This window comes from Panthera onca, chromosome E2 (assembly GCF_046562875.1).
Source record: "Panthera onca isolate mPanOnc1 chromosome E2, mPanOnc1 haplotype 2, whole genome shotgun sequence".
NCBI lineage: Eukaryota > Metazoa > Chordata > Mammalia > Carnivora > Felidae > Panthera > Panthera onca.
Genome location: NC_138353.1, coordinates 15,238,444 through 15,265,725, shown reverse-complemented (window position 1 = coordinate 15,265,725; position 27,282 = coordinate 15,238,444). Strand labels below are relative to the sequence as shown.

At 55.0% G+C, this 27,282-nt stretch overlaps 2 protein-coding genes across 6 annotated transcripts in view; one reads left to right on the top strand and one right to left on the bottom strand.

Annotated features, from left to right (window-relative positions):
• RYR1 (ryanodine receptor 1) overlaps positions 1-10,424 on the top strand; it is a 117,222-nt gene extending 106,798 nt beyond the window's left edge. For all 4 annotated transcript variants that reach the window (XM_078438458.2, XM_078438459.2, XM_078438457.2 and 1 more), the window contains 13 exons: positions 792-878; positions 1,700-1,951; positions 2,517-2,647; positions 4,477-4,519; positions 5,714-5,844; positions 5,950-6,010; positions 6,476-6,622; positions 6,861-6,995; positions 9,002-9,158; positions 9,574-9,638; positions 9,727-9,827; positions 9,993-10,044; positions 10,187-10,424. In XM_078438458.2, coding sequence (XP_078294584.1) covers positions 792-878; positions 1,700-1,951; positions 2,517-2,647; positions 4,477-4,519; positions 5,714-5,844; positions 5,950-6,010; positions 6,476-6,622; positions 6,861-6,995; positions 9,002-9,158; positions 9,574-9,638; positions 9,727-9,827; positions 9,993-10,044; positions 10,187-10,282 — 1,458 coding nt within the window. In that variant the 3' untranslated portion in view covers positions 10,283-10,424. The remainder of the gene's footprint in view (positions 1-791; positions 879-1,699; positions 1,952-2,516; positions 2,648-4,476; positions 4,520-5,713; positions 5,845-5,949; positions 6,011-6,475; positions 6,623-6,860; positions 6,996-9,001; positions 9,159-9,573; positions 9,639-9,726; positions 9,828-9,992; positions 10,045-10,186) is intronic.
• Positions 10,425-10,517: 93 nt separating this feature from the next.
• MAP4K1 (mitogen-activated protein kinase kinase kinase kinase 1) lies at positions 10,518-26,447 on the bottom strand. Of its 2 annotated transcripts, XM_060651018.3 has the most exons (31): positions 26,090-26,441; positions 25,863-25,920; positions 25,653-25,743; positions 24,866-24,930; positions 23,304-23,359; positions 23,167-23,214; positions 22,947-22,989; positions 22,784-22,856; positions 22,036-22,167; positions 21,551-21,613; positions 21,362-21,443; positions 20,832-20,948; positions 20,507-20,585; positions 19,924-19,982; positions 19,804-19,847; positions 19,679-19,723; positions 18,996-19,038; positions 18,156-18,318; positions 17,976-18,058; positions 17,500-17,584; positions 16,195-16,271; positions 16,045-16,105; positions 15,140-15,248; positions 14,997-15,055; positions 14,693-14,796; positions 13,965-14,139; positions 13,631-13,693; positions 13,349-13,438; positions 13,195-13,265; positions 12,480-12,535; positions 10,518-10,696 (listed from the first exon to the last, which is right to left on the bottom strand). In XM_060651018.3, the coding sequence occupies exons 1-31, from the start codon at positions 26,186-26,188 to the stop codon at positions 10,627-10,629; spliced, it is 2,463 nt and encodes an 820-aa protein (XP_060507001.1). In that variant the 5' UTR covers positions 26,189-26,441; the 3' UTR covers positions 10,518-10,626. The 2 variants fall into 2 exon arrangements, with proteins under 2 accessions (XP_060507001.1, XP_060507002.1); XM_060651019.3 differs by lacking the exon at positions 13,631-13,693 and having other exon boundaries at positions 26,090-26,447.
• Between the last annotated feature and the right edge of the window lie 835 nt (positions 26,448-27,282).

Genomic DNA, 27,282 nt, shown 5'->3' with positions numbered 1-27,282 from the left:
ACACTTTGCTCATCTGGGGCGCCCTGCCTAGGCTTCCCACCCCCATCTGCCATCCAGAGCTAAATCCAGCCAAGGCCATGGTTCCGTTCCTCCCACCATGACCTGTTTCTTGGCCCTTGGCCTTCGGGTCAGAACCACCACACCAGTCCCAGCCACTCCTGTTCGGGGTGGGGGGGCAGAACTCATCTCCTCATCCAGGCCAGGAAGAAGAGAGGGAGTTTGGGAGGACAGGGCTCAGGGCTCTGCCTGTCCTGCCTCCTCTCCAGGCCCAACCTGACCTGAGGGGCTGAAGGAAACATGTTGGAAGGAAGGTGGTCCAGTGAGGATGCATGGGAAGAACGAGGAACAGGAAGAACGATGGAGAGAAAAAGAGGGAGGGAGAGAGAGAAGTAGCTGCCCTCTGCCTGGGGTAAAGACAGGGCGGCCTCACACAGGAAGCAGCATAGCAGAGAAGTTGGGAGTGTGGACTCTGGAGCTTGAGTGCCTGGCCTCAAACCCCAGGTCTGCTGCTGCTTGGCTGTGTGCTCTTGAGCAAGACATCTTGCCTCCCTGAGTCCCGGTGTTCTCATCTGTGAAATGGGTATATCTGCTGTGCTCACTCCATTAGGGGTGTGGTAAGATTACACAAGTTTCATGTGTATAAAGCTCTGAGCACAGGTCTTGGTATACAGTAAGCACTCAATGACTAGGAGGTTGTGAGAGCAGATTTCGGATTGTGGGTGGATGATGGGGTGAATTCTCCAGGGAATAAGGTGGAGCGTGAGCTCTTTCTCTTTCTCTCCTCATCTTAGAACTACCTCTCCCGGAACTTCTACACTCTGCGATTCCTTGCCCTCTTCTTGGCATTCGCCATCAACTTCATCTTGCTGTTTTATAAGGTGCTCATCACGAGGGGTCAGGAGAATCAGACGCTTACCTGGGCTGGGGGAGGGGGGTGACTCTGCCCCTACCAGGTTCCCAGGGCCCCCGCAGTGAAGGGACAAGGTGTGGGGTTGGGGGTTCCGAGGTGGGTTCTGCCTGGACATCTGGATCTTGGGACCCGCATGGGAGTGTGGGTGGGTATCTGGGCGCATCTGGGACAGACGCCTGACTGTGTATGGCAGTTAGAGCAGGGAACCGGTTTGGAGTTCCATGCTCAGCTCTGCCACGTGCCAGTCTTGTGCCCCTGGGCACACACCTTCGCCTCTCAGCAACATGCACTGATTCAGTTAAGCTTTTTTGCGTTCTCGTAAGTTAAAGAGAAATTTGCGGGAAGGAGGAAATGGGCAGCTCAAGGAATGGAAGGAAAGGGCTAAGAACCAGGCCTCCTAAAGGACAAAAGGACCCTTTGGGGTCTCGCCAGGGATCTAGATAACAGGACAGAGAAGCAGTCTTGCAGAGTGGCTCCTGTGGGATAGAATCCGGGCTCTAGCGCTCACTGGTGGCATCACGTGAGGCAAGGTGCTCAACCTCGCTGTGCTTCAATATCCTCCTCTGTAAAATGGGAGACGGACTCTGATTTACTAGCTAGGGTTCTGGACCCACCCTCCATCTTGATTGACAGCCCTAACGAGATTGTCTCCGACAGGGCCCCCGCACCCCCCCCAACAACTAACCTCAGCAATGGGGGCTGTTCGTCTGGTCAGTGGGCTCTGGGTGGGGCAGAGCAGGTGTCAGGACACCAGGGTCCCCGCCCTGACCGACCTCTCCCCCGCCTCAGGTCTCAGACTCTCCACCGGGGGAGGACGACATGGAGGGCTCGGCAGCCGGGGACCTGTCAGGTGCAGGGTCTGGCGGCGGCTCTGGCTGGGGCTCGGGGGCCGGCGAGGAGGCGGAGGGTGACGAGGACGAGAACATGGTGTACTACTTCCTGGAGGAGAGCACGGGCTACATGGAGCCTGCCTTGCGTTGCTTGAGCCTACTCCATACGTTGGTGGCCTTTCTCTGCATCATTGGCTACAACTGCCTTAAGGTGGGTCGTGGCCATGATTCTAGGGCAAGGTCTTGTGAAGCAGGGAGAGGTGCTGGGCCACTAGCTGACAGGGTCTAGGGCAGGGGCTGGGGGGACCTCCTTCGGTGGTTGGGACAAGGGGGGCCTGGGTACAGGATTGGGGCCTCCGCAAGGACGCTATTTAATATTCAGGGAACTAATGTGGGTCACAGCTGAGGAGCAGGTCCTGTGTCTATGTTAATTTCTGGATCAAGAGGCAGAACTTCTCACTGGGAATATTACTTCCTGCATACTGGTCAGTTGGTGAATTAGTGGGGCCCGGCGGGGTCTGTGGGGCCTCAGACATAACGTGGGTGCTAACAGGGGCACGTGGATTCAGGCACCACTTCTGGGCTTTCCTGATTTTTTCCCACCACAGCCCTGACCCGTCTGCCCACCTTTCCCCAATTACTGCCCTGATTGCTCTGGAGAAGCTCCCCTGATGTGGGGTCTCACACCTGCTCCAGCAAGATCTCCTGGCTCCCGCTGAGGCTGTGGTCTCCTAGGGAGCCTGACGCCCACCCCTTTGCCTGCCTGCACAATGTAGGTGCCCCTGGTGATCTTTAAACGGGAGAAGGAGCTGGCCCGGAAGCTGGAGTTTGATGGCCTCTACATCACAGAACAGCCTGAGGACGATGACGTGAAGGGGCAGTGGGACCGACTGGTGCTCAACACGCCGTAAGGCCCGGTTCCCCTCTGGGGGTGGGGGGTGGGAACAGAGCTGGGTTTCCTCCCCAGGCCGGGCCTCGGCCTCAAAAGACCAGTCGCTGCCAGTCCTGACTCAGTCTCCCCAAGCCTTAGTCCTCCTGTCCATTATTTAGACAAATCTCCCGTGTGTTAAAGTACCTGTGGGGGTACTGGTAACACATGGGGATCCCTGGGGCCCAGACCCTGGAGATTCTGGTTCAGTGAGTCTGGGGTGGGGCCCAGGAACCTGCATTGAAACCCTGCCCCCACGTGTGATTCTTACCCCGCTGCCACAAGTGGGAAATAGGAAATCATTTTGCTTTTAAATTGACCCCAGAGAGGGAGCAAGGGTGTGTGAGAGCAGTGTGGTGGGACTCTGGACCCCCTCCGCGCCCTCCCAGCCCACTCCGTTCCCCCTCTCCCCCACCCCCGATCAAGTCCAATTTCGTGTGTTCATGCAGCAGGCGCTCATCATCTCTAGAGTAAGAACGCAAGGTCGGGCAGCCTGGGTTGACCACATGCTAGCTAGGGATTCTTGGCCAAGTCATTTAGCCTCTCTGTGCCTCAGTTTCCTAATCTGTAAAACGAGGACAAACAATAGCACCGAGGGTCTTGTAACAATGAAACGAGATGAACTCATGTGGTTTTCGGGGCACAGCGAGCCCTGGATAAGTGTCGGAAGTTCTTTTATCGTGGGGTCCTGCCCAGGAGAAGTGGTGAGAGGAGGGAGAGGAACCACACCAAGGACATCCTGTGCTCTCATCGTCACCATCGAAGGCACATTGAACTTCTACGCATTCAAGCACACGTGCTTAACGGAGAGAGAGAGGGAGAGACATCTGTTTAAAGTCGGGTCCGCCCAGGACCTCCACGTCTAAATACCGTTTCCCACAAAAAAGGAACCAGGCTCCTTGGAGAAGCGGCAGATTTCAGGCCTGGGGCGGGGAAGTGCAATCAGCCTGGGTTACCTTGTGTCAGAAAGCAAAGCTGTGCTCCATGGAAAGCGTGCAGCCAGGGGAAGGGGCTCCCGCTGGACAATTCAGGGACAATTTGAGCATCAGTAAGGATAGGAAGTGCCAAGAATCGAAACACATCAAATAGGCGTGAACCCCTGGATTCATAAGTCTCCACTCCAAACCCAACAAAACTCCCAGCAAGCCCACCCCTGCAGGATTTTAGGGCATCAACTTGTCAATCAGAAAAGTGGGAACGAGGGGCAGCTGGGTGGTTCAGTCGTTTGAGCGCCCAGCTTTGGCTCCGGTCACGATCTCACAGTTCGTGAGTTCGAGCCCCGCGTCGGGCTCTGTGCTGTCAGCACGGAGCCTGCTTGGGATCCTCTGTCCCCCCCCACCCCCTGCTTCTCCCCTGCTCACTCTCACTCGCTCTCTCTCTCTCAAAAATACATAAAAATGTGAAAAATATATTTAAAAAAAAAGAAAAGTGGGAATGAAAGGGTCAGACTCATCCAATAAGCCTAAACAGGGTGAGAGAGCACATCACTCCCTTGGCCGCCGGAGCAGGGCCAGGCTGCTGGCTCGGACTCTGCCCTGCCCTTCACGCACCAGAGCTGCCTGGCCCCCAGTGCAAGCCCGCTGCCTCCCATGGGCCCCACCAAAGATGGCAATGGGGGTAGCGGTTGACCCGGGGAAAAACTTCGCCTGGCACGAGGCCTGCGGAGCCTGACTCCCCGTGAGACGCAACCCTACCGCGCGGGGTCCCCTGTGAGAAAAGCGTTGGAACTTCCAACCACCCTGGCCCGGCTGGTGCCTCCGGGTCCTTCTGGCCCTGACACCTCGGGGTCTCTCTGTCTCTCTCGGCAGGTCTTTCCCCAGCAACTACTGGGACAAGTTTGTCAAGCGGAAGGTGAGGATGTGGATGGGGAGGTGGAAGGGTCTCCCAAGCTGGGTCTCTCTGGCTGCCACCTGGCCGTCCCAGTCCCGTCCCAGTCCATCCCACTTGCTTTGTGTGCGACCTTGGGCAAGGGGCTTTGGCTCCCTGAGGAGTACCTCAGTTTGCCCGTCTGGAAATGAGCGTGACAATCACCCCCTCCCTCTGTAATGACATAATATGTGTTATGAGCAGAGCACAGTATCTGGCTCAGAATGAGTACTCAGTTAAATACTAGTTAAGAGAGAAGAGGTGAGGCATATTATTTGAAGCACACAGACTCTGGAGCTGGATTGCCTGCTTTTCTACTCCTGTGTCAGCCTTTCTGTGCCTCAGTTTCCCTAAGATTCAAAGTGAGGTAGTAATAGGACTGACCCCACAGGGTGGTTGTAAAGATTCTGTGGCCTACGACCCGAGCAGTATCTGGCACATAGGGAAAGTAGACAAATGTCGCCTGTTACCATCATTCATTCACTCAACAGACATTTATCAAGCACCTGCCATGTGCCAGGAATCCAACAGTAAACACAACAGTGATTCTGACACTCGAGCTGGCAACACAGATGATGAGCACATATATAAGGTTTAGGTGGTGATAAGTGCTGTACAAGAAAAAAGCAGTGATGGGGGGCGGGGAGGGTGTGTGTGTGTGTGTGTGTGTGCGTGCGCTGGCCAGGAGAGGTTGCCCTCTTATGTCCAGTAGGCAGGAAAGGGCACACTAGTTAATGAGGTAAAGGAGTGAGTCAAGTAGAAATCTGGGGAAAGAGTGTCCTAGGCAAGAGGAATAGCCAGTGCAAAGGCCCTGAGGCAGGAATGTGTCTGGTATATTTGAGGAACTGCAAAGAGGTCTGTGTGGCTGAAGCAGAGTGAATGAGGGGGGTGAGTGGGAGAAGAATTCACTGATGGCAGAGACCCAATTATATAGGGTTCCTTCACTACCACCTTAATAACAATAAATTATCCCTATTAATTTGGTTAGTGAATCAACTGAAACTTTATCACTTTTGGACCCTCCCCCTGAGGATCTGAAGAAAGCTCTGAACCTTGTCCCTAGAAAAACGCAAGCCCAATTTCTCACACTAAGTTCAGAATGTCCCCAGAATGCCCCACACAGGCTATGCCCTCCCCCACCCCAGCCACGTCCACATGTCCCCACAATCCCTGGTACAGGTCCTGGACAAGCATGGGGACATCTATGGGCGGGAGCGGATCGCCGAGCTGCTGGGCATGGATCTGGCCACGCTGGAGATCACAGCCCACAACGAGCGTAAGCCTGAACCACCACCGGGGCTGCTCACATGGTAAGCCAGGGGCCATCCTGTACAGGCCTGGGGCCATCAGGGAAGGTGGCCAGGGACTGAGCCTCTCAGGCATCCGCCCGTCCTTCTTCCTCCCACCCCGCATAGGCTCATGTCCATTGACGTCAAGTACCAGATCTGGAAGTTTGGGGTCATCTTCACAGACAATGTGAGGAGGGGCTCATAGGTGGGGGGTGGGCTGCGGGAGGAGGGCCTTGGGAGGGCCGGGGGCTCCACCCCCAGTATCCCTGACCAGGGACCGACTCCTGAGCCCCCATGCACCTCTGGTCCTATGATACCCCCTGGCCCCCCGAAGCCCCTTGTCCCTCAGGTGCTCTTGAATTCTCAGTCTGTGTCCTTCAGCAGAGGGCTCCCCAACTACCCTTAGGATGGCTTCTCACCCAGAGTGCTCCATTACTGCAGAGTGCTCCCAATCCTCCAGACGCTCCCTAGGCAGAGATGGCATCGTGACTCCCAGAGCACTCCCATGCCACTCAAATGTTCCTGGACCCCCTGTTCCCAGAGTGCTCCCTACCCCCCCCCAAGTGCTCCTTGGCCCTCATGAACACTCCCCTCAGGAGTGCTCCCCAGGAATCCTGCACGCTCCCTGACCCCTGACCCTGTGTGCCCACAGTCTTTCCTATACCTGGGCTGGTACATGGTGATGTCCCTCCTGGGACACTATAACAACTTCTTCTTTGCGGCCCACCTCCTGGACATTGCCATGGGGGTCAAGACGCTGCGCACCATCCTGTCCTCCGTCACCCATAATGGGAAGCAGGTGTGGCAGGGGGCCTGCCTGGGGGGTGTGAGCCAGGCAGGGATGAGCTGGCAGCCTGAGTAGGGGTGGAGGGGTGAGGGTCGGGCGGCTCCGGCGAGGAAGGGCAAGGCTGGGCGGGCTGAGCCAGGGTGGGTGTGGGTAGTGAGACCCCGGAGGGGGGGCCACATTGACCGACTGGGGGTGAGGACCGGGGGGGCCGGCCGAGCGTGGAGCTGACCAGCCCCCTGCGCACCCCCAGCTGGTGATGACCGTGGGCCTCCTGGCGGTGGTGGTCTACCTGTACACCGTGGTGGCCTTCAACTTCTTCCGCAAGTTCTACAACAAGAGTGAGGATGAGGACGAGCCCGACATGAAGTGTGACGACATGATGACGGTGAGCCCCTCCCCCAGCACTCTTGGCCTGGTCACTGACCATCTGGCCCTTAGTGTTCCCGTCTGTGAGGGGGGTTGATGGTAGTTCCCACCTCGTAGACTTACTGTGAGGGTTCCGTGAGGTACTTTGAACAGTGCCGGGCACGTGATCGGTGCTCAATGAGCGTCAGCCCCCGTCGTCATGTTATTTGAGCCTTTAAAGCTGTTGTTATTGGAAAGGTGCTCAGACACGGTGCCCCCGTCGCTTACAAAGCATGTGATTTGGGGCCGGCTAGTCAACCTACTCACGCTCTGGTGTTCCTCCCCTGTAAAACGGGTGTGTGACAACAGTGCCTACAGCCTAGGGCTGGTTTTAGGACCCAGTGCAGCTCCCTTAAAAGTCTTACAATGGTGCCTGGTGTGTATTAAGGATTACATAGGTGTTAGCTACTCTCATCGTTATCGATAAAAGTTTCACCCAAGTATGCGACTCTTAATCTCAGGGTTGTAAATTCAAGCCCCACATTGGGCGTAGAGATTACTTTAAAAAAAAAAAAAAGAAAGAAAGAAACATAGGGGCGCCTGGATGGCTCAGTAGGTTAAGCATCGGACTCGATCTCAGCTCAGGTCATGATCTCATAGCCTGCGAGTTCAAGCCCCACACTGGGCTCTGTGCTGGCATCATGGAGCCTGCTTGGGATTTCTCTCTCTCTCTCTCTCTCTCTCTCTCTGTCTCTTTCTGCCCCCCCCCCCCCGCCTCTCTTTCAGTCTTTCTCTCTGAAAATAAATAAATAAACTTTAAAAAAATTTAAAAATACATACATATAAATTTCACCCCAAGTACCAGCATGCCCTGCTTGTTTATACTTTCTCTTCTATTCTGAGAACAGTGGTCATAACGCAGATTGAGCTGACCTTACTAGAGGCACAGGCCACGGTTGGAAGAATTGTCTCAAGGCTTCATCTCACAAGATGTCCTGTAATCTTGCACCACGTTCTGAGGGCCTAGTCCAGCTCTTCAGCCTGACATTTGAGGCCCCACCAGACCTAGTCTTGACACCCATAGCCCTATTCTCACCAGTCACTGGCCTCGGCTCTTAACCAAGACAACTGGGAGCTCTCACTTCTTGGGGACACAGAAAGAACAGGTGTAAAGTCTTTCCCAAGTGCCACGCAGACCTTGCCCTCCTACCTGTTCAGAGCCTTCTCGTAGCTCCCCAATGCCATGGGATAAAATTGAATCCCTCACCATGGCGTCCGAAGCCAGGGAAGATCTAGCTTTGCCCGAGTCTCACCACAGTCTTTCTTGCTTTTGGCCGACTGGCTGCCTGTTTTCTTTCAGTTCCCCTAAGACCATGTGTTTCCTCCCACCCAAGCCCTTTGCATCTGACATGCTCTCCATCCTCCACCACGGGCCCCACGGACACGCCCCTCTTTCACTTGACACGTCACCTTTCAACTTAAATGCTGCCTCCTACAGGAAGCCCTCCCTAACCATTGGCTGGGCCTCATTTCTCTCCCTGCTCTTTCTCACAGGAGCTCTATTTTCTAACCTCACCGAACCTCTTTCGGTTCCTCCCAGGAACAAAATATATTCTTTGCTCCCCAGCGGTGTCAAAACACATGTGGTTTTCTCTGCCTGGAACACTTTCTCCCACCTAACACCTCCTTCAAGTCCCAGCTCACACATGTCCCCTCTTCTAGGGAAGTCTCGCCTGATCACCCTGGCTGAGTCAGCCTTTCAAAACTTCAAAGCTGCCTGTGCTTCCCCCACCTGCCCCCTGATCACACTGTGCTTCCCCGCCCCGGCTCTGCCCTTTCTGCCTGTGCTCTCCCTATCACAGCCATGATCACTTCTGGGCTGTCACTATCTGATGACATGTTTGTGAGCCCTGTGAGGCCAGGGCCCAGAACTGTCTCAGCCACTGCTACGTCTCCTGCCCCCTCAGCCCAGGGCCTTGGAGGTACTTGGCGGATGTCGAATGAGGGAGCGCATGACCGGTAGGCTTCTCTCCCTTCCCCCCACAGTGCTACCTGTTTCACATGTACGTGGGTGTCCGAGCTGGTGGGGGCATCGGGGATGAGATTGAGGACCCGGCAGGCGACGAATACGAGCTGTACCGGGTGGTCTTCGACATCACCTTCTTCTTCTTTGTCATCGTCATCCTGCTGGCCATCATCCAGGGTCAGTGCTGGTCGTGGTTGTGCGAGTGGGGGCTCGGTGCCCAGAGGCAGACTAGCTCCTTTAAGGGTGCAGGCCCAGGATCCAGTCTGCCCGGATTCACATCCTGGCTCTGCCTCTGCCTCTTCCTACTGGGAGACTTTCGGCAAGTCGCCTCTCTGGGCCTCAGTTTCTCCATATGTAAAATGGGGCTATTAATGATACTAACCCCGCAGGGTTATGATGAAAATTAAGTCAATTCCTAGGTGTTTTACCCATAATAAGTGCTCAATAAATGCTAGGTATTATTATCTTCAGGAAGCAGGGTGAGATTAGGGAGAAGGAGGACGGGGGGCAAGGCTCCGAGGCAGGTAGCCAGAAGAGGGAGGAGCCCGAGCTGGGTCAGAGGTTGGGCGTTGACCTGCGCCCGCCACCGCAGGTCTGATCATTGACGCTTTTGGCGAGCTCCGAGACCAACAAGAGCAAGTGAAGGAAGATATGGAGGTAGGTCAAGTCTGGGGGTGACCCAGAGGGATTGTGGGAGGCTGGGGGACGAATGGGCCCAGATTCTGATGTCTCCCACCACCCACAGACCAAGTGCTTCATCTGCGGCATCGGCAGCGATTACTTCGATACGACACCACACGGGTTTGAGACCCACACTCTAGAGGAGCACAACCTGGCCAATTACATGTGAGCATAGGTCCATTGACCATTCAAGGGATGGGGGTGTGGCCGACAGCGAGGTGGGGGGGAATGGGCATTGGCCAGTTAGGTGTGGCATCCAAGTGGGTGGATTCCGAGCCAATCAGGAGAAAGTGTAGTCCTCACCTGTCTCCACTGCCCTTCCATCCCCAGGTTTTTCCTGATGTATCTGATAAATAAGGATGAGACAGAACACACGGGCCAGGTAAGGGGGTGTTAATGGGAGGACAGCGGGCAGGGACATGGAGAATTTTAATATAAGGTCAAGCAGCAGGTGGCAGTAAAAAGCTCATGTCAACACGAGCTTTTGAAGATGTGACCAATTCTTCCCCATGCCCCAATCCTAGGAGTCTTACGTCTGGAAGATGTACCAAGAGAGATGCTGGGATTTCTTCCCAGCTGGCGACTGTTTCCGCAAGCAGTACGAGGACCAGCTTAGCTGAGACACCCCCAGCTGGCCCTTCACCCCCACCTCAAGTGCCTTATACTCACAGCAAGTCCCTTAGTCCCAAACCCCGCCCCCAACGGCAGCTGGGGGACAGGTGACCATGTACTGGAGAAATAAAGTCTGTGCTACACTCCTGACATCGTTGTGCTGGATCGTTGACATTTGAGGTATGGGTAGGCATCCGGGAATTCTGCCCTCCCCTTCCCCCCTTGAAGAATAAGATGACAGCAGAGGCTGGAGTCATGTTTATTGGGAGACAAGTGCATGTCATGATCACTAATGTATGTCCGTTGGGGAGGGGGGTGCGGGGACTGGTTCCTAACACCCCCCCCTAGAGACTCATTCCTGGATGTAGAGGTTGCTGGGGGCCGTAGGATCATCTGCTGGGCGTGTCTCCACCACCACAGGCCTGGGGAAGGAGGAGAGAAGTCAGTTCATTCATTCATTCATTCACAAAGGAGTTGATAGAGCCTGTGCCAGCACAGTTCTGGACTCTTGCAGTGATGTGCAGAGACAGTCTCTGCCCTTGAGGAGGCCAAAACGAAGACCAGCATGAATCAGTGAATAACATGACTGCAAACCACTCATGTAATGGAACACATTGCATGGAAACCTATCCCAAAGGGCTGGCCAGCGTGCCCCGAAGAATAGCGGGTGGAGCCTGAAAGAGGCTCAGGAGGGAGGGAGCTTGGTGAAAAGTCAGGGAAAGGTGTTCTGGACAGAGAGAACAGCCTATGCAAAGGCTTTGAGGTGGGGGAGAGCTTGGGGCTTGGCTGCAGAAGTCAAAGTCTTGTGCGCTGTGGCCAGGACGGGGTATTTATCTTGTATTTATCTTGTGGCCAGGATTGGGTATTTAACGGGAGAGTTTAAATGGGGAGAGTGACACAATCGGATTTAGATTTTAAAAGACCGCTCTGGCATGTCAAAAGGCTGCAAGAGATCCTTGAAGGGGCTCTCACCGGCTAAATCTGGGAGTTCTCGTGCCTCGAAATTAATCATGATACTAATATAGATTGTAACCCACAGAATAAAATGGAAATCCAGGAGACTGTGCTGAAATACACACACACACATACATACATACATGGCAGAGAAAGGACCGTTTTCCCCACAATAGCATGCCAACTAATGAGTGCAGAAATAGGAAATCCCCACTGGGTAACTATCCTAAAAATATATTCAGGCAAAAATCAATAATAGATACTAAAAGCCGTGAGTAAAAGTCTGATAGAAACAGTATAATTACACAGTCTCAGCAAATCACCACAAAAGATACTTTTTTTTAGCACAAAAGTAACTTCTAGTGGAGAAACCGGACTCACCCCACCTTCCCCAAATGTTCAAAGATGGCGTGACCAGTACTGGGACAAACTGACATGATATGATGGACTGACGACCCGCCATCACTTCCGCGGTACCCCTGCCCCCGAAATGCTTAACCTGGAAACCTCAAACCCAACTGAGGGACATTCTGGAAAACAACCTTCCTGTACTCTTCAAAAGTATCAAGGTCACGAAAACTGACCAGGCTAAAGACTAAAGAACTGTTCCAGGCTAAAGACTAAAGAAACACCACTCTTAAATGCAACCCATCATTTTGAATTGTCTCCAGGACCAGAAAAAAAAAAAGTATTATTTTTTGGTTATAAAGAGTATCATTGGGCTAACCGGTGAGACCGGGTATGTGGATTAGAAGGTAGTGATGTCTTGCTGTCATTTTCTTGATTTTGACAGCTGCGCTGTGGTCTGTAAGAATGTGTCTTTGCTTGGATTTAGGAAACAGTTCACACCCAGATAGAAAAAAAATGACACATATACAAAAGAGGATAAAATATACATGATAAAAACAAAGCACACACACACACACACACAAAAACAAAAACAAAAACCAACCAAAAAGCTAACATCTGAGGAACTGGATGAATGAAGGGGATACGAGAATTTTTAAATTTCTTTTTGCAACTTCTCTGAGTCTAAAATTATGTCAAACTAAAAAGTGAAAATTAAAATTAAAAAAATAAAAATGTCCCCTTGGCTGCTGTGTGGGGAATAAGGCACAGAGATAGAAGCAGGGAGACCAAGAGACAGAATGCCCAGGCCAAAGATACAGGTGGCTAGAGAGATCTCAAGACACCTCTCCAAACTGGAAGCCCCCCTCCCCGGTTCCGTGTTCCCCTTCCTTAAGTCCATACCTGGGGGAGCCAAGAAGACGGAAGGTGAGGGTGGGGTCTCTCAGCTCCTGCAACAGCTGGGGGAAAAGTGTGTGTTTCAGTATCTAGAAGACTCTTCCCCTTTCCCTTAAAGGGAACGGGGGTGGGGGAGAGGTCTCTAAACTTTTAGTCTTAGATCCAGAAATAATTCTAGTTAACACCATTCACCAGCTGTGTGACCCCCCAAGCAAGTTCCTTTTCCTCTCTGTGCCTCAGATTACTAACCTGTGAAGTCACAGGACCTTCCTCATATGTGATGGTGAAGATTAAATACAAACACGTATGGGCAGCATCTGACACATCTATGAGCTAAGGACCATTTTTCACTCCATTTTCCAGATGGGGAAAGTAATGCATGGGAATGTTAAGTCATTTGCTTGAGGCCAATCAGCTGGTTCCAACCCAGGCCGTCTGTTCATGTTCTTAACCACCCACATCTCTCTCTAGTGACCCCCATTTTATAGTTGGAGACTGAGGTTCAGAGAGAGTAGACTCTCTCGCACCAGATCCCCCAGTGGCCTGGAATGAGCTCTAGACCCAAGAGACCCTGGGGTATAGAAGGGGACCTGGCTGAACTGAGACCGGAGGAAGCTTCTAGTCAGGGCTTCCCACCCTGACTCAATTCTCCTGATCCATCTGATGAACTGGATGCCTGATGGGGAAGGAGCGGAGTTGTGGGCATTGGGATGAAGCTTACCTGGTCTGAGCCTGGAGCCCACACCTGCACTCCATGCTTCCAAAAGGCCTGGAGCCGGCCCCCGACCATAGCTGGGAGACAAGCAGTGCCTGTTACGCTTGGGTATCACTGAGCCTCCATTCTGGACCGGGGGCCCTCCCATCCCTGCACGTACCCACGGCCTCTACTGCTTCAGTCATAGGGATCTCTGGAGTTCGAAGTCCCCGGACTGGGTCTCCCTCCGGAGTCACCAGCTTCAGAGACCCTAGAAGAGGGTAGAGAGAGGGCTATAAGAGTGAGGCTCAGAAGGATGCTGAGAGACTGTACAATAAATTCACTGAGAAGCAAAGCAGGACAAGGGCAAGGCCCGGAGGGGCTCAGCATTTCTGAGAAGCACAGGGTCTGCGAAGCTGAGATCCAGGAACAGTGGAGAAAAGACTGGGAGGAGGGTCCTTACCGTCCATCAACACCATCACCTTGTCTTCCTCTACCTGGGTCACCTGCACCGGTCCCCTGTGCTCTGTTCGACAGGCAGAGGTTCAAAGACCAATTCCACCTGCTTCTGCCTTCCTCCGCTAGGCACCCTCTCCGTTCCCAAGCTAAACCCCGCCCATCACAGCGGTCCCGACGGGTCCTCAATCTCACCGGCTGTATGCATCCACCTCTCTCCCCTCGCCCCAGATGCAATCCCTTTCCCAGTTACCCCAGTTACATCGCAGGCTAAGCACAGCCCAGCCGCCCAGCCCACCCCCTCCCAGCAGCCCCGCCCCCAGCGAGCCTGCCCCACCCACCTGTGCTCATCTCGCCCAGCCAGCAGGAGAGCGCGCCGAAGCGCACGGTGTGGAAGAGCACCGAGTTCGCCGGCCGCCCCGGGCTCACGCCGATGCAGACGGCGGGCAGCTCGGAGCCCGGCCCGGTCAGTAGAGCGAACACTGGAAGGGGCGTCGGTAGCGGGAACAGCACCTGCTGCAGGCCGCACAGGGAGGGGCGGGCTCAGAGTCGTGGGGCGGGGCCTGAGAGGGGACGGGCCTGGGAGGAGAGCCTGCAGGGAGCTTCCCAAGTATATTTCCTGGGCCCTCGGTTTTGGGGGATGGCACCTAGAAACTTCAGGGGGTAAGGCCCCAGAGGCGTGAGGTGATGCCTCCTTAGAAATGGGTGGATGTGGCTCAAAGTTGGCGTGCCTTGTTTGGAGCGTGCCGCCTTAATGACAGCGAGGCGGGGTCCCCGGAGGGGCGTGACCTCACAGGCAGCAAAGTCTCCTTAGAGTCAAAGGATCTGAGTGGGGTCCCCTTAGAGACCCGAGGAATGGGGCATAGGGCCTGAAGGATAATTAGGCTGGAGTGAGAGGCGGAGCTTAAGGATCCGGAAGCTCTCCGAAGGGGGAGCGGGGCCTCGGGGGAGATTGGAGCGGGGCCTCGGGTAGAAGCCGAAACTTCATGAAACTCTCAGCAGAAGCGTAACAAGTGGAAGGCCCTAGCATGCAACCTCACAGAGTCCCCAGCCTCAACAGCCCCCCTACCCGGACCAGCAGGAACTTGTTCATGGGCTGGTACCACTGAAGCAGGACCACGGACGTCTCCAGTGCGCCGCACAGGAACGGGCCCCCCGAGTTCGCACCCTCCGCTGTGGGAGATGGGTAAGGATGGGTTAGGGTCAATCTTCTCTCCCCTCCACCCCCCCCCCCCCAAAGGGCACACAACTTCCCCGGGCTGTTGACAGCCCGCCATAACAATGTAACCCCCTTGGGTAGATGCAGTTCCTGCCCCGCCACGCCCCCTTTCCTCACGTTCCCCCCACCCCACCCCGTCAGGATTCTCTCTCACCCACGCAGCAAGCCCGGCACCCTTTGGTGTCCTGGATCTTGGTGGAGACCATATTCTTCCTGCAGGAGAAAGCACGTGTAAATGCGGAGGGGCGGCAGGAAGGGGGGATTGCGGGGGCCTGTGGGGCCACTGGGGGCTGGTACCTTGCCAGTAGCCGGTGGGGGCTCATGTGAGCGATGGGGCTTCCCGCTCTGGTCTCCTTGCGCTCCAGCAGGCCCAGGATGCTATGAGAATACAGGTGGGGGGTCTTTCCTACGGCGTATGTGTGTGTAAGGGGAAGCAGGCAGTTAACGGACACCAGACACAGCCACCTTTCTCTGTCCCTTCTCTTGGCCCTATCCCTTTGAAACTCCCAAGGCTTCAAGTCTCAAACACTTTTATTTCTTCATTTTCCACTCAACATATTGTAAATGTCCACCTTAGGCCAGGTCCTGTGCTTGGCTCTGGTGAACAGTGGTGAGTAAAATGAGTATGTTCCCTAGCCTCCCGTGCTGGTAGCCGCAGGAGAAACTATGGACACTTAGCCAGCCAGGTGAAGGTGCACACGCTACTAAATTTAAGAAGAAACCGATCTAGAAATTCTCTTGAAGTCTGTCATCACAGATGTGATATTAACTAACTCATGAAGCCGATTTGGCTTGGTGTTTCCCTGTCAATTAGAAATTCTTTTAGGCAAAATGTTTACAAAACAGTAACACAAAATTGTAACCTCTATCTACTCCCTCACTCTATTTCACAAAAGTGTGGGATAAGTTCCAACTGTCATCTAAACGTCAAAGAAATGCAAAGACTTACTGTAGACCTTACCTCAAAACTGACTTGAGGTGGGACTACTGTGAACCCCATTTTATGGGTAGGGAAACTGAGGCCCAGGGAGCAAGTCCCACAGTGAAAAAGTGGCTGAGATTTTTAACTGCGGGCTCTGTGAAGGGGGAGCCTATGTTTTTGTTTGTTTTATTTTGTTTTCAGCTGTGCCCATCTACCTCCCAACCCCCTCTCGACCCCTTAACTTCTGACCCCACTCCCCCCACCTGACCCACAGCCAGACCTGAGAGGGACATGAGGACATTGTTGATGGAGTACACCCAGGTAGTCCGGCTAGGAAAGAGCTGCAGAGAACGAGGCAGATGGCTCCCATAAGACCCCAGCAACCCCCAACTCCAGCCCCTGCCCTCGGTCCCCCAGCTGCTGTCCTCACCATTTCCAGTGTGGCCTCCTGATCATTCCGGTTCAAGATGAAAATGCCTTCCTCTGCCCCCAGGAGCAGGTGCTGGTCTGTGGGGACAGACACAAGGACACTGGAACCTGCCTCATCCTGGGGGGGCCTCCCAGACCCTGACCTGACCCCAAACACTGCTAGTCTGTCCTCCAGCCCTGACGCTCAATTCTCTCTTACTCCCAGCCTCTGTCTCCCCAAATCTGAACTCAAACCCTGACCCAGTGCCAGCTCAAGCTGGTCTCATTCTTATCTACCTCTCAAGGCCGGACCTGCAAATCCTGACCCCCGTCCCCTCAACTTTGACCCCAACATGAGTCATGCTTCCCCACATAGCCTTCGAAGTTCCATCCTTCTCTTCCCCAGTCCTGACCCCCAAATGCTAATCTTGTCTCAACACTGATCCTCAAACTCGGGCCCCCTGAAATGTGGCTTTTTCTGTCCAGTGTGTCCCCCTCAAACTCTAACTCTGTTTTTTTTTTAAGTAAGTTTTAGTCATTTTTTAAAAAAGATTTTAAGTAATCTCTACACCTAACATGGGGTTTGACCTTACAATCCTGAGATCAAGGGTTGCCCACTCCACCGACTGAGCCAGCCAGATGCCCCTAATGCTGGGTCTTTAACATTTACCCCTCACTGACCTTGTCTCCACATCTCTCATTCCCAAATCCTTTCCCTTTCTGCCTACATTCCCATCCCCCAAACTTCCGACTCCAAAATGCAGACCCCAGCCTCTGTACCGTTAACCTCCAGCTGAGGTTAAAGGGTCCAACTTATACCCCAAACTCTGACCATTCTGTTATATCTGATATTCCTGGACCCTAAACTCTTACTTTCCTAATTTTCACCCACAAATTCATTTTCACTCTACCCGTATTTGATCCCCAAACCCCAACTGTAACCCTGGGCTCTGGTCCTGCCTCAGTTCTGCCCCTCCCCATCCTATTAAGACCCTCCCCAGGGGGCACCTGGGTGGCTCAGTCAGTTAAGCTTCTGACTCTTGATTTCAGCTCAGGTCGTGATCTCACAGTTTGACTTTGAGCCCTGAATCGGGCTCTCTGCTGTCAGCACAGGGCCCCCTTCAGAACCTCTGTCTCTGTCTCTGTCTCTCTCTCTCTCTCTCTCTCTCTCTCTCTCTCTCTGCTCTTCCCCCATTCTTGCATGTGCGCGCTCTATCTCTCAAAAATAAATATTAAAAAAAAAGACCCTCCCCCACCCCTGCCTCTGTGCCTCCATTAAGGGCCCTCCCCATCCCCCTTCCTTTCCGTGACGCTCCTGAGTGCCCACCCTTGGTGGAGGGGTGTATCCAGGCAGCCGTGCTGTGGATCCGGAGGGGGCAGCCATTGAACAACTTCACGAGAAGGGCACATCCCTAGGCGGGCCACGGGGGGCAGAGCAGCAGATCCAACAAAAGGAAGGAGGGGACACAAATGTGCAGGGGTTAAGACTCTGACGCAAGAGCACCAGCATTCAAATCCTGCCTCTGCCTCCTCAAAGGTTTATGACCTTGGCAAGCTATGTACCCCTCTCTGCCTCCGTCTCCCCATCTGTGACATGCGAGATGATGTCACTGCCTGTGATACCAAGCTCTATCTGTGAAGGTTTACACCACGTGTAAACATGAGATCGGGGTCTGGCACAAAGGCACTGCTCAACAAATGTCACCTAGCGTCATTGTTACTCTTCCTGTCCCCACACACCATCCCACCCCTAGGCACCCCCGGGCATCTAGAGGCGTGAGTCCTCAACACAGCTGGTCTCACCTTTCTCTTCATCTTTTCCTTCTTGGGAGGCAACAATGGGGGCTGACCAGGGTCCCGGGGGGTTGGGTTCCAGAGTGAGGGTTCTGAGACAGGGTGGGGGAAAATCAGTCCCCAAAGCACCCCCCTCCCCTGCCCAACCCATACCCCCTGCCCACCTCCTGCCCCAGCCTGCCCCGTTACCTGAATGGGCAGTTAGGTGGGGGCTTCGGGTGGCTGGGGGAGGCCCGAGATGGGGGGTGCGTGGGGGAGGCCCACTGGCACACCGGACCAGCACCCCGGGGCTCAGTTGCCCATCATCCCCAGTGCCCCCGGGACCCTCATCTGATGAAGAACGGAACTTGGGCTATGGAGATGGAGAAGACGTGTGGGGAAATACATTAGATCCCAACCCTGCCTCTGCCAGAACTGACCTTGCTCATGGCTCTGAGCCCTCAATGTCCCACTATCATTCCAGGCGTCAACCCTGACGCCCACAACACACTCCATCAACTAAAGAGTTAATGCCAGGGGCGGCTGGGTGGCTCATCAGTTAAGCTTCCCACTTTGGCTCAGGTCATGATCTCCAGGTCCCAGGTCATAGTCTCCAGGTCCCATCAGTTTGAGCCTTACATTGGACTCTGGGCTGACAGTTCAGAGCCTGCTTTGGATTCTGTGTCTCCCTCTCTATCTGCCCCTCCCCTGCTCGCTTGCGCACTCTCTCTCTCTCTCAAAAATGAATAAACGTTAAAAAAAAAAAAAAAAAACCACAACTAAAGGGCTAATGCCAGCTAGCTTAGTCCTGGGACCAGTGTCCCTCTGGCTAAATACTTTGAATTCCCATCCTGAGGTTCAAGGATGCTCCTTCCCGACTACCATGTGTTCAGCATCCTGGTCTCCCAGACTTCAAGGGACCTAGTGTCCCAGACTCCAGCCTTAGAGTGCCCAGTATCCCAGCCTCTAGGGACCCTGGCCTCCTGGTCCCCAGCCCCCAGCCTCAGCCCCCTACCCCCGGCCCCCAGCTCCGTTGGCCCAAGGCCTTACCTTGGGAGGCAGTGGAGGAGGTACGTCATCTGCAGGGGTGGGGCTGGAACACAAAGATTGGGGAAGCAGGCACAGGTGTCGGTAACAAGGACTGGGGGCAGATGGGAGTGGTTTGGGACTGGAGGTCTGAGAACAAGAGGGTGGGGGCGACTCGGTCTGGGCTGGAGCTCATTGTTATGGCTGTTAGCATAGCCGTGAGGATACTGGCAACCACAACACGGGCTATCAAGTGGGGACAACGCGTCAAGCCTGAATCTTCACAGCCACCTCGTGATGCAGATCGTGTGAGCTCCCGGGGGCCAGGTTCTCACTCGGTGCTGGGCTCTGCCCATGAGCCCACTGCAGAGGAGATGCACAGAACGGATGGGTGGGCGAGAGGCGGACCCAGGCCTGGGGGCTGGGCTGACTGCAGGCACTGAGGTTGGGGTCTGGTGTTGAGGGAAATTTCCAGGGGGGAAGATGCGGGTGAAGGCTGGGCTTTGAGGGTTAGGGCTGTGGCGGAAAGTCTGGGGCCAGAGCAACATCTGGGAGCTGAGGGCTGGAGGCCCGGGGCTCGGCAGGGGTGCGGCTGGAGGAGGAAGGAGAGTGGGGGCGGAGGCTGGGGTCCGGATGGAAGGGACATGGCGGCTGTAGGAAGGTGAGGGTGGGAGGGCCAGTGGGGCTGGGGGCCGCGCCTCTCTTACATGTCCACGTCGTCGTAGTCATCGTCTGACTCTGACGGCTGCCTCCTGAGGAGCGACAGGCGTGACCCTCAGGCGGCTCCCTCACATATCCCAGCCCCCTCCCCTCCACACCGAGGGTCCCTGACCTAGGGCTGCTGCTCCTGAAGTCTCCAGGGGGCTGTAAGTGGGCCTGTGGGATAGTAAAGGGTCAGCAGTGCCTGGCGGAAGGGGAGGGCATCTGAGGTGAGCGGGGGGAGGCACCTCACCGTGTGGGCCGTGGGTCTGGACTCCATTCCTCTGAGCTTCCGGAACTGCATGTGCCGCCCTGGAAGGGAGGAGGGTAACACAGTGAGCCGAGGAGATGGATCTGAGAAAAGGGTAGAATTTGGGGGGTTGAGGTCAGGCTCTTAGGACTGGCGCTGTCCCTTGGTCGGGTGGGGAAAATCTTGGTTTACAGGATCTCATTTGGGGGTCAGGGTTTGGGACCAGAGAGATGGGGCTCAAAGTTATCCAGTGCTTGCTTTCAGCTTCCACTTGGGTCGTGGGGATCGGACAGAGATTTCTGAGGGCTCTTGGGGGGGGGGGGTCCTTGTGTTATGGGAAGTTTCATGGAGTCTCTACAGTCATTCTGTAGCTCAGCTGGTGATGAGGTTTTCTGGAGTCTCTTGCGGGGTCAGATAGTGATAAGGGTCTCTGAGGGTCTGTGTGGAAATGACGAGGGTCTCCGGGGTCTATCATGAGATCAGATGGTGGCGATGAGGGTCTCTGGCAGGATCACAGAGGGAAGAATGGTTCTCTTGGATCCATTATCGGGTCAAGTAACCCCAAGCTTAAGGCGTCTCTACTTACGACAGCAATCAGCATCTGGGATCCCTAGAGAGCTGGATCGGTGAGTGGACCTGATCCTCCGGGGGACGGCAGGGGGCACCTGGGCAGAGTGGCAGCTGCATCAGGACCGTGGCCCTCCCCCAGACACCCCTACCACCCTGCGAGCCCAGCCAGGAGCCTCTGGCTCTCCCACAGCCCTCTGTGCCCCCAGCCCTGTGCCCAGCTCCCCATCCCTCCTCCCCCTTTTCCTTCTAAGAGAGGCCCCAGGAAAGCACTCCAGGCCCGGTGCCCAGCCTAAGCAAAGGCTGGGAGGTTCCAAGGCTTTTGTCAGCCGGGGCGCCCTCACCTCAGGCTCCTCATCTTCGATCTCGACAACAGGGGCCCCCTTCCCTGGATTCCTCAGTTTGTCAAGAAGATCTAGGATCAGGCTTCTATTTAGCCTGGGCTGGGACACCAGTTGATGCTGGAGAGGGGGAAGACGGTGTCAGCAGACAGAAGGCTGGTATTGGGGACACGGGCTCAAGAACCTAAGGTAATCTGCGGGGGCGGGGGGCAACTGAGGAAGAAGGCAGGGAACTCTGGGAAACTGAGGCTGGGGGATTTTAAGGGGTTGGAAAGGATTAGAAGAGTCTAGGGTTCCCAGCAGGGGCCCTTGGAGAATCCCACAGGTACCTTAGCGGGGGAAAGGGCTCCCCCTTGAATTCCAGAGTATACCCAGGACTGGGTCTGGAGGCCCTTGGGAATCTGTGAGTTTTAGCAACTCAGGGTATCTTGGCAAAAGGTCTAGGGTACATTTTGGAGAGTTTGGGAGAGGTCCTGGGGAATTCTGGGGGTGAGTTTGGGAAGGGCTTTTCAGGGAAGGGAGGGGAAGTTTACACTGAGCATCTTGGTGGCACCGGGTCGTTTCTTGGGGTTCTTAGTGAGGGTGACTTTGACAAAGTTGTGGAAGGCAGCCGACCTTAGGAGGAAGAAGTTCTGGGGTGAGGAGACCAGAGACTCTCCCATCAGACCGTGGTTTCTGGCTCTGCCCTCCCTGGCCCTCCCTCACCCTCTCCCCTCTCCTACCATTTGCCTTTTTCTTTTAGCCTGGGGGGCTGGTAACCACTCTTCGACATGAGGAAGAGAACTCTGGAAGAGTAAGGAGAGGACACGGTGTTCAGACTCTCAATGACTCGAAGAGTCCCCAAAAGCACGGAGATCACCAGGGAGCAAAGCAAGGGACAGAACAAGAACAAGGTTTAGGTTTTACAGTGCACTGGGATGTCCCTTCCAGGGGACTCTGCTGATCACAGGACAGAGCTACCGCAGTTATGAAGAGAGCCTCGGGGAATCCCTGCTGCGGGGGTGGAGGGCTGAAGGGGGTGGAGCCCTCCCAGTGTGGAGGGCTGAAGGAAAGGCTTTCTGGGTTGAGAGGCTCCTTGGGGGTCTGAGATGGAGCTCAGAGGAAGGGGTGTCCCCTGTAGGGGGCCTTGGTGTGGGGCAGCAGGCTGGGGGATGGCACTCAGGGTCAGGGCGGGGTGGGGCCTCTGGGCCCAGGGGGACTTGCCTACCTGAGAGGGTGCACGTCAAAGAGCGGTGGCTGTAGCTCGGCTAGTTCAATGGCAGTGATGCCCAGGGACCAGATGTCACACAGCTCATTATATCCCCCCTTCAGGGCCACGGCTGCCACTTCTGGAGCCATCCTGGGGGCAGAGACCCTCAGAAAGCCAGTGGTGACACAAGGTGGGGGAGGGGAATACTCCTTGGTATGAGGGTGGGTGCGGGAGAGAGACAGAGAAGGAGAATGGGGCATGGAGAGAACCAGATACAGAAAGAAACATCAAGGTGAAGAGACAAACAGAAGTAGAGACACAAAAAAGTCAAGACAGAAGGATCAGAATAAAAACCAATACAAAGAGGGGCGCCTGGGTGGCTCAGTCGGCTAAGCGACCGACTTCAGCTCAGGTCACGATCTCATGGTTCACGGGTCTGGGTTTGAGCCCCGCGTCTGGCTCTGCACTGACAGCTCAGAGCCTGGAGCCTGCTTCCGATCCTGTGTCTCCCTTCCTCTCTGCCCCTCCCCTGCTCATGCTTTCTCTCTTTCTCCCTCTCTCAAAAGTAAATAAAAACATTTTTAAAAATTAATACCAAGAGATCTAAGTAAATGTAAAACTCGAGAGAGAGCCAAAAAGAAAACAGAATGTTCAACAGAAAAAGGCAGAGGCAGGGAAAGGGGCCGGGAAGGAGATTCCCAGTGATCCAGGTGAGGAAAACCACTGCCCCCACTCCACCCCCAGCTACCCGCCAGGCATCCCTCACCAGTAGGGTGTCCCAATGAAAGAGAGGCGTCGGGCCAGTGTTGCCCCAATCTGGGCCGAGATACCAAAGTCAGCTGGAGGCAGAGAGAGACATGGTGACCTGGGGTCCCCTATCCCCTTGGTCCCCAGCCAGACTCCCCCCAACCCCCACCAATCACACTCACCCAGTCTGACCTCCCCAGCGTCATTGATGAGGATGTTGGCTCCCTGAGGGGGGAGGAGGGAAATTAGAGGCTGTCAGAGACACCCCCCCCCAACCCATACTGCCTCCATCCCCTGGCCCTTCCCAACTGCCCAGCTCAACACCACCCTGAGCCCGCCAAACACCACTTCCGTCTCCTGGGCCCCCCACCCACCAAGGCCACTTTTCTGCCCCTAGACTACCTTGATGTCCCGGTGTATCTTCTTCTGTGAGTGCAGATAGGCAAGTCCCTGGGGAAGAGAGTAGACATGGGGGCTGTGAGTGTCCGGGGGCTGGAACAGGGCCCAACCCGACCCAGGCCCACCAGACTTCTCCTCACCTGGAGCACTTCCCGGCAGACATAGCTAATCTGGAGCTCTGACAGGGGGCCTGTCACTGCAAACATCACACCCGTGGCGTTGGGTGGGAACCAGGAAACCTGGGAGCCCCTGGCCCCCACCCACACTGGCTGAGATGATGCCACGTGGGGAGGGAAAGCGTATAGGATAAGTGGGAGGGGGAGACGGAGGGACGTCCCCGGGCAACGCAGGGAACATGAGGCTGGAGGGAGACAGATTCATTAAACAGATATTTACTGTGTCTACTGGGTACCAGGCACTGTGTTGGGGCACTGGGGAGACAGCTGTGGACAAGAGACAGACATCCCTGCTCTTGTGGTGAGAACATTCCAGGGAGACAACAAACAAACAAGATGAGTAAAGCATAGCACATGAGATGCTAATAAATCGTAAGAAAAAAAAATAAAGCAAGAAAGAACAACAGGAAATATGTGTGGGAAGGGGTATGACATTTTACAGGGTGGTCGGTGAAGTCTACTCTACTCTGAGAAGGTGACGGGGTGAAGACGTGATCAGTCCAGCTTGGAGGGGAACAGGAGAGCAGGTGCAAAGGCGTAGAGGTGGGAGAATGCCTGGTGGGTTTGGAAAGCAGCAAGTGGGTGGAGCAGAGTGGGGGAGGGAGAGAAGTGGTAGGAGGCGAAGTCTGGCAGCTTGGGTGCAGGTGGGGGTCACACTGGGGAGCTTGGGCTTCTCTTTGGAGGGAAATGAAAGCCCAGGGGGGGCTCTGAGCAGGGGGTGATGTGACTTTGCAAAATGAGGAAAGGCAGAGGGACACAGACACACACACACACACACACACACACACACACACACAGAATGAGACAGAGAAACAGAAAGACAGAGAAACAGGAACAGATCCAAACTGAGATCGAAAAACATGAAGAAAGACGTTCTGAGAAACATAGAAACACAGAGGGGACAACAGGGAGACAACAGACAGAGAGAAGTGGTCGGAGACCAGGTTCAGCGGACTGGCTGTGTGGGCCACTTCCTCTCTGAGGGCCTCAGTTTCCCCCCTCTTTGATGACTTCTTAATGAATTTCTTCCTTTGCTAACATTTAAGATCTTGGGTTCAAAGGAGACAGAAAGATGACCAAAGACAGCGGTGGCCATCAGAAATTGAGAGGCGATCAGAGACCCACCCCCCTGCTACCCTCAAGTTTTCCAAAAGAGTGAAATGCAGGTTGAGAGAGAGAATCAGGAATTCACTCAGCCAACGAAAACGTGGACCATACTATGGGCCAAAAATGCAGAAATATTCAAACACCGCCACAGACACATTGGTGAGAAAATGCAGATGGGGGAAGATGGGAGGGGAAAGCAGAGGGGATCACTGCATGCAGAAGGATTGGGGCTGGACTGTCAAGTCCTGGAGGACAGGGCCCAGGGCCCACTTGGTCACTACAGCATCCCTAGCACCAACCAGGCCAGGCCCCAGGCCCAGAGTGGGGCTCAGTGCGGGAAATGTGGACCAGAAAGACAGTCCCAGGAGACACAACCCCAGAGACACAGGAGGGATGGACCCCCTTGCCCTTCCTCTCACCTTGGTAGATGTCTTGGAGAGAACCAGCCCCACAGAATTCCATGCATATCCAGAACTTCTGCAGCCTACGACAATTCAGGAGTAATAATAACGGCAGTAATAAGTCATTATCGTAGGACAGCCCGGCTCACTGTCTGTTTTGTTCCAATTCAACAAAAACTTTAACGTAACAGCTGTCATCCACCTCGCCCACCAGAGTGAGATCATTCCACTTCCATTTTACAGGTGGGCAAGTTGAGGCTCTGAGAGAAAATGTATGTTCAGGGTCAACAGGACTCAAACCCACATCTTTGGACTCCTAACCCCGGAGGACTCCTAACTCTGCTGTCCCATGCTAACCCAGGAGACAGGGCAGATATCTCCCAGGTTGCGCAGGTTAAGGGAGGGATAGAGGGGCCCAGGGTGTCAGGTCTGGGGGACAGAGGTCATCACTAGGACATCAGGGACATTAATTTAGGGGTCAGGGGATTTAGGGAATTAAAGGAGCAGAGAGTGGAACCGGGGCACCTGGAAGGCAGGATGATGAAAGATTGGTTTTAAGGGGCCTTGTTTTCAGGTTTGGTTACTATGAAGGGACCACTGTTGGGGATCCCCGCTCAGAAATGGGCGTCCTGAATTGCAGAGCACATTGGAGAAAGCTCTGGTCAGAAAAGTGGGACTTCAGACTGGGGATCAAGTTGGGGGGGGGCAGTTTAAAAACAGGGGTCCAGGATTGGAGGTCGGGAATGGGGATTCCAGGCTAGGGGCCGGGGAGGGGGGGTCCCAGGGCAGGCTTGAGGCTCATCACCAGAGATAACTCCCATGGTAGGCCACGATGTTGGCATGCCGGCAAGTTTTCAAGATGAGGATTTCCTTCTGAAGTGTGGAAACATCATCGTCTGTGAGGAGGGACAGGAAAGAAAAGGCCGCTGCAGGGGAGGAATATGCGGGAGGCAATACCGTGTCCCAAGAGGAGGGGAAGGGGTGTGGGGAAGGAGCTGCCGTCTCCTCTTCTCACCAGGCTCCATCTTCACCATCTTCACTGCCACCAGGTCCCCCGTCACCTTGTCTCGAGCCTTGTAAAGGGGAAGTTGGCAGTCAGGCAGGCTCCATTCGCCCGAGTTCCTTCTCAGCATCCCTGACCAAAGCCAAGGACTGGGACTCTCTCTCATCCCCTTCCCTTCTTGGGCCTCATCCCAAAGTCTCACTGGTTTAAGGGTGATGGAGAAGGAGGGGTGTCCTCACCTTGAAGACTTCTCCATAGGTGCCGCCACCGAGCCGCTGCAGCAGGTCGTAGTGGTCCCGGGGATCCCTATTAAAGATGTCGGGGTCCACGAGGTCCATCCCTGGGGGCTGGAGCTGGGCCCGCGCCCAGGGGCCAGCAGGGCCTCAGGGCTCGAGTGTGGCACCTCCCTCCCTCCCCACAAGTCCTGCGTCCTGCACCGCCTTGCTTTGCCTCCACCGGCTGTGGCCTCCCCCCTCCCCACTCTCGCTTCCTGCCCCAGCACAGGGCTGTGCCCTGCACAACGCTGTGCAGCCGGCTCCACCCCCTGTCCCCTGGGCCCTGAGAGCCTGTCGGTGAGGGACAACTTGCTTTGGGACCCAGGGGACCCCCCCCCCTCCAACTCAAGGGCGCTGGGCTGAATGTAAACCAGATGCAAACTATCTTATGATCTGGGGAGGGGGGGGTGCCCTAGCACCCCCTCCCCCGTTCTGGGCGGTGGCTAAAAACCACAGTTGAAACTGCTGAGTGCTTGAGGAGATTGAGATGGCAGGCCCGCACAGGAGCGGTCAGGCAGTGGTGCCTGCTCCCTGGCGTGCATATATATACTTAGTGGTACGCGCTTATGCACCCACGGTACGTAGACCAGTACCCATGCCTGGATACCTGTGTGAACACATGTGGATGTACTCAGAGCACATACCCCTATGTATATGACACATGCTTGTGCATTCACGCCTACAGTGAGCAATCCGTACGCATATAACTCAAGACAGAACGCATGGGGCACTAGCCTTCACCGGCAAGACTGGAGCCAAAAGGGGATCGAGCGCCATCCGGCAGGGTCCAGGAGCCCTCATTCCAGCCGCTGTGGAGCAGGACACCAGCTTTGCGGGTCCCTACCCCGGGAGTTGGGGCGGAGCGTGAAGACCAAGTTCAAGGCTTGAAACTCCAAAGCTCAGGATGCTACCTGGGGCAAAGGGGACCTCAGGGAGCACCTCCCTGGGAACTTTGGCTGTGGCCCAAATTAAGGACTACTACGTGCACCCCGGCAGTTTTGTGACTTCACGATCGCGCGCAACACGACGCACGGGCGCGCAGCTAGACAGCCGTCTTCCTCCTCGGGAGTTCGCGCGCACGTTCTAGGGGCTACAACGCGGTACGCGAGGCCCGGGAAAAACGTTAGCCCCGCCTCCTCGCCCTGAGAGGGCGCCTG

Bases quoted from the DNA above. Each gene is read 5' to 3' on its own strand.
- MAP4K1 (XM_060651018.3), bottom strand. From the start codon at position 26,188: ATGGACCTCGTGGACCCCGACATCTTTAATAGGGATCCCCGGGACCAC. The intron at 25,921-26,089 runs GTGAGGACACCC...CCCCTTTACAAG, and splicing joins CCTATGGAGAAGTCTTCAAG to GCTCGAGACAAGGTGACGGG. The intron at 13,439-13,630 runs GTAAGGACCCTC...ACCCTCTTCTAG, and splicing joins GGTGATGGTGTTGATGGACG to GGTCTCTGAAGCTGGTGACT.